This window comes from Suncus etruscus, chromosome 9, assembly GCF_024139225.1.
Source record: "Suncus etruscus isolate mSunEtr1 chromosome 9, mSunEtr1.pri.cur, whole genome shotgun sequence".
NCBI classification, from domain to species: Eukaryota; Metazoa; Chordata; class Mammalia; order Eulipotyphla; family Soricidae; genus Suncus; species Suncus etruscus.
The window spans coordinates 7,727,193-7,736,022 of NC_064856.1; the positions used below are offsets into that span (position 1 = coordinate 7,727,193).

The following is an 8,830-nucleotide window of genomic DNA, read 5'->3' on the forward strand; positions in this document are numbered from 1 at the left end:
CGCTGCTTGGCAAGCCGGAAGTCGAGGCCACCTGATTGTTCTTCCGAGCCGAGTTCTACGGGAGGAAAACTACACCTCCCAGCAGCCCCTGCGCGCGGTTGCCATGGTTCCGGGAAACAATATGGCCGCCCCCAGCTGGGACGTGGGTCTCCGAGGGCGAGGAGGCCTGTGACCGTCTGGGCGCCGGTGACAGCGGCGGAGGAGGCTCTCGAGGCGCTTGCGGTGGAGGCCTGCGCCCCAGGGCGCCCCGTTCATGGCAGGCAGCGTGGACGAAGAGGCGCTGCACCAGCTGTACCTGTGGGTGGACAACATCCCTCTGTCCAGGCCCAAGCGGAACCTTTCCCGGGACTTCAGCGACGGAGGTGTGTGCGCCTGCACGTGTGTCTGTGTATGTTTGTGTGTAAGAAATCTGCCTTTCAAAACAAAACAAGAAAAAAAAAAGGAAATCTTCCTGTGTGTAAGAAATCTTCCTTTCCTTTTTTGGGGGGGGGGGTGCTTAGGGGTGACTCTTGCAAGGCTCTATGCTCAGAAGTTACTTCTGGCAGACTCAGGGGACCATGTGGGAATATGCTGGGAATCGAACCTGGGTCGGCCGCGTGCAAGGCATAGGCCCTACCTTCTGTGTTATTGCTCCGGCTCCAATGTGTGCAAGGAAGAAATCTCTCTCCATAGGGGATGTAGTCTTAGTAGGTGTGTCAGACTCAGCTGCAGGTGTGTTTTCCTTTTTCTTATTTTTGGGGGCCACATTCGACAGTGCCCAGGAGTTACTCCTTGCCTTGCACTTAGAAATTATTCCTGGTAGTGCACAGGGGGCCATATAGGATGCCGAAGATCCAACACAGGTCAGCTGCAGGTGTGTTTTCTATATTATACGCACCTGTGGGTCCGCAGGCAACTATTGTCTTTAGATGTGTCTACGTGGTCTGTCCTTTATGCAGCTGCTTATTGTGAGTCTCATTCCCTCCTGGCTCCGGAATGACAAGTGCATATCTTTGTGTGCCTTTGAGAGTCTCTGTGTGTGCTGTTTTCTGTATTTTCTAGTGGAAATCTGAGCATGTGATAGTGTATTTATGCATGTGTTAGCATGTTCTGTCCTGTACACAGGTAGTGTGATATTGTGTAACCTTGTGTGGTTTCCTTGTGATTGTGTAGGTGTTGGTGTGTTTTCTGAGATTTGGTGATCATAGTGTGTTTTTCTGTGCGTATATATTGTGCGTATAGGATTCTTTGTGTTTGCAGTGGTGGGGGTGACTGTCTCTTGGAACCCAGGTATAGAAGAGTTTGTAAACTTTTGTATTGTGTGTGTGTATGTGTATGTGTATGCATATTGTATGCTATGTGCATATCTGGGTGTCTTGGCATTTTATGTCCTGTGTCTATGTAGTCTGTCCTACTTGTATAACTATAAAGGGATTTTATTGTATGTCTGTTTATGTGAGTTTGTGGCTGTCTCCTGGGACTTCGGTGTTGGTGTGTGTATATGCGTATCCATGTAGTTCCTAGGATCACATGTATCCATGTGAGGCCCTGGGCTTCGGAAGGCCATCTGGGACATTTCTTCTCTACTAGAGGCCCTCAGAGCTTCAATATTCAGTGTGCTGAGCTTCTGGGGAAGGAAAGCAAATCTTCTGGGGTTTGCTGAACACTTTGTCTCCACTTTTTTTTTTTGGGGGGGGAGGCACACCCAGCGGCGCTCAGATGCTACTCCTGCTCAGAACTTGCTCCTGGCAGGCTCAAGGGGCTATATGGGATGCTGGAGATTGAACCCAGGTCTGTCCTGAGTCGGCAGCATGCAAGTCAAATGCCCTACCGCTGTGTTATCACTCCGGCCCCTCCAGCAAATTTCTGATCTTGTTTTCTTGCCCACTCCTTCTGCAGTCCTTATCACCATCACATACCTATCATCCTTTCCCTTTCACCTCTCCACTAGATCACATCGCCCTGCCATCCCTGACCCTCTACCTCATCCTTCCTTCCTTCCTTCCTTCCTTCCTTCCTTCCTTCCTTCCTTCCTTCCTTCCTTCCTTCCTTCCTTCCTTCCTTCCTTCCTTCTTTCCTTCCCTCTTCTTTCTTCTTCCTTCCTTCCTTCCTTCCTTCCTTCCTTCCTTCCCTCTTCTTTCTTCTTCTTTCCTTCCTTCCTTCCTTCCTTCCCTCTTCTTTCTCCTTCCTTCCTTCCTTCCTTCCTTCCTTCCTTCCTTCCTTCCTTCCTTCCTTCCTTCCTTCCTTCCTTCCTTCCTTCCTTCCTTCCTTCCTTCCTTTCTTTCTTTCTTTCTTTCTTTCTCTCTTTCTTTCATTTTTTGGGCCACACTCTGTCATACTCAGTAGTTACTCCTTTTTTTTGTTTGTTTTTGCTTTTGTTTTTTGGTTTTTGGGTTACAAAAACCCAGCAGTGCTCAGGGGTTACTCCTGGCTCCATGCTTAGAAATCGCTCCTGGTAGGCTTAGGGGACCATATGGGATGCCGGGATTCAAACCATCGACCTTCTGCATGCAAGGCAAATGCTCTACCTCCATGCTATCTCTCTGGCCCCACAGGAGTTACTCCTTCTATGTGCTCAGAAATCGCTCTATAGGGGTCATCAGGCTTTCCCCCTACCTCTCCCTTTACTAATGGGAATGCACTTTGGGAGGAGGGCAGGCCGTTCTAGCACTGGTTTATGTTGGGACAGTCACTGGAAATTTTTTCTCTTTGGTCTCCTATTGATAGTATTGTATGCATATAGTTTATATATGCATAATATCCATCTTGTATTGTGACCTTGATACTGCCCTAAAAAGCTCATTTCTAATCTTTTACTGCCTCAGTCCCAACCCTTATTTCCCCCATCTATTCATGTAGGTGCAGCTCATGACATGAAGCTCACCACATAGAGTAATGAGTGCAATTAGAGAAATAACTACACTGAAAACTATCATAACAATGTGAATGAATGAGGGAAATAGAAAGCCTGTCTCGAGTATAGGTGTGGGTGGGGTGGGGAGGAAGGAGATGTGGGAAATTGGTGGTGGGAATCTTGCACTGGTGAAGGGGGGTGTTCTTTACATGATTGTAATCATACAACTACAATCATATTTGTAATCACGGTGTTTAAATAAAGATAATTAAAAATATCGCTCCTGGCTCAGGGGGGACCATATGGAACACAAGGCAAACATCCCACCACTGTGCTCCAGCTCCTCCACCTCAACCATTTCATCTTCTTTCTTTTCTTCACTTTCTATATCTACTCTTGCAGTCCTGGTAGCAGAGGTGATCAAGTTTTACTTCCCCAAGATGGTGGAGATGCACAATTATGTACCTGCCAACTCTCTTCAGCAGAAGCTCAGCAATTGGGGGCACCTGAACAGGTAACAAAATCCTTGAGTACACCAGCAGGATCTTGGGAATTCCCAGGTAGGGCTGCCCCAGTCATTCTGTTTCTGGGACTCCAGCATGGGCTGACACTGTGTTGGTAACAGAGTGAGGAAGAAAACAAAGATAGAAACTTGTTATGGAATCAAGAGAGCCTTTTACTGGAGGAGGCAAGCTCAGCACTGCTGCCCTTCATTGCCCCTGGGCCGTGGACTAGTCCTTTGCCTCCATTCATCTAGAACCCCATCTGCTATTCCTGTGTCTGCCCCTGCAGGAAGGTGCTGAACAAACTCAACTTCTCGGTTCCAGATGATGTGATGCGGAAGATTGCACAGTGCACCCCAGGTGTGGTAGAGCTGGTACTCATCCCCCTGAGACAGCGCCTGGAGGAGCGGCAGAGGCGCAGGAAGCAGGGCATAGGCTCCTTACAGGTGCCACACCTCCCACATCTGCCACTGTCTGGGGGGTTTTATAGACCACCCTAACCCTTAGGGATGCTGGGGGAGCAAGAGGCTTGGCTAAGGGGAGAGGACTTGGGGGATCATGGAGAGAATGTAGGGCTCCTTGGGGGATTGCCTAACAGTGGACCCCGGGCTTCTTCCAGGAGCTGGCGGCTCCCCAGGATGGTACTGGATACATGGATGTGGGTAAAATGAACTTTTCTTTCCTCTCAGGAGGAGCTTCTCCTCTGTCCTTCCTTATAGGGGTGGGGTAGGAACGGGAGCTCCGGGACAAGAAAACAGGATGCCAGCACCTTTACTCTTTCACTTGCCTTGACTCAGGTTTGTCCCAGAAGGCCCCAGCAGAAGGTGCCCTGGATCCCAAAGGAGGGGGGCAGTTCAGGTAAGGCGATGAAGATTTGGGGCCTGGTATTCTCCCTATGCAGGGCTAGAGAGGGGTGGGGCAAGTGGCACCTGGACAGGTAGGACAAACAGGAAGCAGGGAGAGAGGGTGGAAAGGTAGGTGGTCAGGACTCTACTAAACTCTGTTCCACCTCAGGGGGGCTCGACACCCAGCCCCCAAACCTCCAGGCTATAGCCAGGCACTGCAAGGCGACCCCAGCTTTGTTCTCCAGATTGCGGAAAAAGAACAGGAGTTGTTGGCTTCGCAGGAGACTGTGCAGGTGAGGACTCCCTAGAAAGTTGGGTTGGAGTGGTAGGGCAAAGAGGGTGGCAGAGGCCAGATATAACCTCGGGGCCCCGTGGCTCAGGTCCTGCAGATGAAGGTCAGGCGCTTGGAGCACCTGCTCCAACTCAAGAACGTGCGCATAGATGACCTCTCTCGGAGGCTCCAGCAGGCTGAGCGTAAGCAGCGGTGAGCGGCCATTGGCAGCGGCGGCAGGCCCCGGTACCCACCAGAACCCATGGCTGAAACACACTCAACCAATGCAACCATCTAGTGACAGACAAGAATGGGCGGGAGCGGACCCCCTCCTCCTTTGGGGTGGATGTGGGAGTTGGGCCGGGGGGTGAGACAAAAGCTCTCTGAGTGGAGGTCCCGGACTGAGCCACTCCTTCCACTCCATCCGGGTCAGGAGAATGGAGCACTTTCCAGAACCTAGAAGCCACGTGCAAAGACCCGTCCTGCCCCCCAAAGCTGTGCCCCACCCCAGCAGCTCTGCCTTGGTGCTCCCTGCATTGGACTTTGAGAGGGGTACCCTGAGATCAGTTCTTGCCCCTAGTCTCATGTCCCCGGGCACTGCTGGGGACAGTGCTGACTCCATCCAGACTAGAGCTGCATACTCTAGACCTCGAGACACACTATTCCAGGGAGCGGATGGGCTTCCTTGCCCCTCCTGGGCACTCACCTGGGATCCGGCTCAAGGCTGGAAAGTTCAGCAGCTAGAGAAGAAAGGGTGAGCAGTGAGTGGGTTTAACCAGGAGTTGAAGAAAGGAGTTGAAGAAACTCTTGCAGTGCCTATTTCAGTCACCTGGTCCTCCCAAGACTATATGGGGGACATGAGACAGGACTACCCTCATTAAAGATGTGCTTTGTCTCACAACTGCCTTCTCTCTCTGGACCTGGAGGACAGCTAAATCCTGTTCCACTCCTTAAGTGAAAGTAGGTCCCACTTTATGGGTAGCTGGGCCTTAGGTAGCCACTGCTAGGCAGTTTAAAATAACAGCAGGGGATCAGACCTATGCACTAGCACAGACTGACTTCTGACCAGAACCCCCAACTCACTGTCTTTGCACCCAGCCCCAAAACTCAGGCCTCAAATTTTGTATCATCACATCTAGTGATGTTCTAGGCTTACTATGACCCTGAACTCTGGGGACAACTCCTCAAAAGTTATTAAAACCAGATTGACTGCATGCAAAGCCAGTAGCTCATCTGCTGTACTATCTTTATGGCTCAGGCTTAAGATTCTTGCCAACTATAGCCAGACCCACCACCCTGTCCATAGACTGATCTCTATATGTGTCCTTTGGGGCTGAGATATTACAGAGGTTTAGTAACTCGATTTGCACAAGCCAAATCCAATTCAATCTGGGGTACTACAATGATCCCCACAGAAACATTGGTAACAACCCCTAAGCACAGAGCTTGAAGTAGTTCCTTAAGTACTGCTGCTGGGTGTAGCTCTCCAAAAATTACCCAACCCCCCCCCCCCAAATCCAACCCCAGAACCACCTAAAAGACAAAAACTAGCATCTATATCACACAATTGTGGGCACAGACTGATGCCAAACTTTTTTTTTGGGGGGGGTCACACTCGGCAGTGCTCAGGGGTTACTCCTGGCTCTGCGCTCAGAAATCACTCCTGGCAGGCTCAGGGGACCCTATGGGATTCCGGGATTTGAACCACCATCGTTCTGCGTCTAAGGCTAACACCCTACCGCTGTGCTATTTCTCCGGCCCCAAATTTGACTTTTTAAAAAATTTTTGTTTTGTTTTGTTTTGTTTTGGGGCCATACCTGGTGATGCTCAGGGGTTACTTCTGGCTATGTGCTCAGAAATCGCTCCTGGCTTGGGGGACCATATGGGACGCCTGGGGGATTGAACCGCTGTCCGTCCTAGGCTAGTGCGTGTAAGGCAGATGCCTTGCCCCCTGCGCTACCACTCCAGCCCCCAAACTTGACTTTTAACTCTGACCAACACACTACAGCTATGGTGTGATTCTGAATCTAATCATTTATTAACTGGTACTAATATTGAACATTTAATAAATCCTGATATCATACAATTCCATTCTTAGACTTATACCTAAGGGGCAAATGCCTTACCTTCATGCTATCTCTCCGGCCCCATGATTCAGGATTTCTTAAAAGGCTGCAATAAAAGTGTTTGGCCAGAGCTGAATGAATAGGCAAGGGTCCACTTCCAAATCAATTCAGTTAACAGAACTGTTAAGAGGACTGTTCGACTGAGGACTTCTGTTTCTACTGGTTTGCCGATGTAGGCTGTCTTAATTTTCTTTCCATATGGTTATCTGAATGGTGGCTGGCTTCATCAAATCCAGGAAGGGATAGCTTAAGGGTGAACATGTGCTTCATGTATATTTAGGTTCAAACCCCAGTATTACATGGAATATTAATGGAATTCCCATGGAATCATCCCCTCAACAGAGAGAGCACATGGGATCACCTCTCAGCAGAGAGCCAGAAGTTCCTGAGTACTGAAGTCTTCCCTCCCCCCCAAAATTTAGCAAGAGAGTTAACAAATTGGAAATTACTACTTGATAGCAAGATGAAAGTTACAATTACTCTCTCCTCTCTTTCTCCTCTCCTTCTCTCTTTAGTTTTTGGGCCATACTCAGTAGTGCTAAGGGCTTACTCTTGACTATGCTCAGGAATCACTCCAGGAAGAGTGTGTGTGTGTGTAGTGTCAGGGATCAAATTTAGGTCAGTGTGCAAGGCAGGTGCCTGGTGTACTATCTATCTGCCCCCTACAATCTCTGCTAATCTTGGACATGCCAATCATTAAATTTTTTATAGTCCACTTATTAGAAGTGAATTGTTCAAGCCACATTCAAGAGTTAGGTACACAGGGTGTGAATACCAGGAGGTAGGAGTAACTGGGAGCCATTTGTGAAGCTATGATAAGAATGAAAAATTAGGGGCCGGAGAGATAGCATGGAGGTAAGGCATTTACCTTTCATGCAGAAGGTCATCGGTTCGAATCCCGGCGTCCCATATGGTCCCCCGTACATGCCAGGAGCAATTTCTGAGCACGGAGCCAGGAAAAACCCCTGAGCACTGCCGGGTGTGACCCAAAAACCACAAAAAAAAAAAAAAAAAGAATGAAAAATTAGCGGCTAGAGCGGTGACACAGCGTTAGGGCATTTGCCTTGCAAGCGGCTGACCTAGGATGGACCATGGTTCGATCCCCTGGTATCCCATATGGTTCCCCAAGCCAGGAGCCATTTCTGAGTGCATAGCCAGGAGTAGTAACCCCTGAGCGTCACCAGGTGTGGCCCAAAAACAAACAAAACAAAACAAAACAAAAAGAATGAAAAAGCAGTACAAGGATACTAAATAGGATAGTGGCTGAGAGGAATCAGGTCAGAGATGAAAGCATCAGATCAGTAGATATATTTTCCAGGCTGGAATGTGTCCATGCTGATGGATTTTTTACTACTTCAAAAGAGGAATAAAGGGGCTGGAGTGGTAGTACAGTGGTAGGGTGTTTTCCTTGCACACAGATGACCCAGGATGGATGCTGGTTCAATCTCCCTTCGTCCCATATGGTACCCAAACCAGGAGCGATTTTTGAGTGCAGAACCAGGAATAATCCCCTGAGCACCGCCGTTGTGGCCCCCCAAAAAAACAAACAAAAAGATGAATTAAAAATTAGAATAAGAGAGGCCCGGAGAGATAGCACAGCGGCGTTTGCCTTGCAAGCAGCCGATCCAGGACCAAAGGTGGCTGGTTTGAATCCCGGTGTCCCATATGGTCCCCCGTGCCTGCCAGGAGCTATTTCTGAGCAGACAGCCAAGAGTAACCCTGAGCACTGCCGGGTGTGTCCCAAAAAACAAAAACAAAAACAAACAAACAAAAAAATTAGAATAAGGGGCCGAAGAGGTGGTGCAATAAGTAAGGTGTCTGTCTTGCCAGCGCTAGCATAGCATGGACCTCGGTTCGATCCCCTGGCGTCCCATATGGTCCCCCCAAGCCAGGAGCGATTTCTGAGCGTATAGCCAGGAGTAACCCCTGAGCGTCAAATGGATGTGGCCCAAAAACCAAAAATAAATAAATAAATAAATAAATAAATAAATAAAATAGAATAAAACCCCCCACTGTATTGCAAAATAAAATACAATGGCAGCCTATTTTGGGGTTACTACCACTGTTTTTTTTTTTTTTTTTTTTGGTTTTTGGGTCACACCCGGTAATGCTCAGGGGTTACTCCTGGCTATGTGCTCAGAAGTTGCTCCTGGCTTGGGGGACCATATGGGACACCGGGGGATCGAACCGCTGTCCGTCCAAGGCTAGCGCAGGCAAGGCAGGCACCTTACCTTTAGCGCCACCGCCCGGCC

General features: G+C 49.1%; 1 protein-coding gene across 1 annotated transcript; it reads left to right on the forward strand.

The window, feature by feature from the left end:
• Positions 1–5,384, forward strand: SPEF1 (sperm flagellar 1). Its single transcript, XM_049779469.1, has 7 exons — positions 1–362; positions 3,236–3,347; positions 3,626–3,782; positions 3,956–3,998; positions 4,134–4,194; positions 4,351–4,474; positions 4,562–5,384. Exons 1-7 carry the CDS (start codon positions 254–256, stop codon positions 4,667–4,669), a joined length of 714 nt encoding a protein of 237 aa, XP_049635426.1. The 5' UTR covers positions 1–253; the 3' UTR covers positions 4,670–5,384.
• Positions 5,385–8,830: the final 3,446 nt, after the last annotated feature.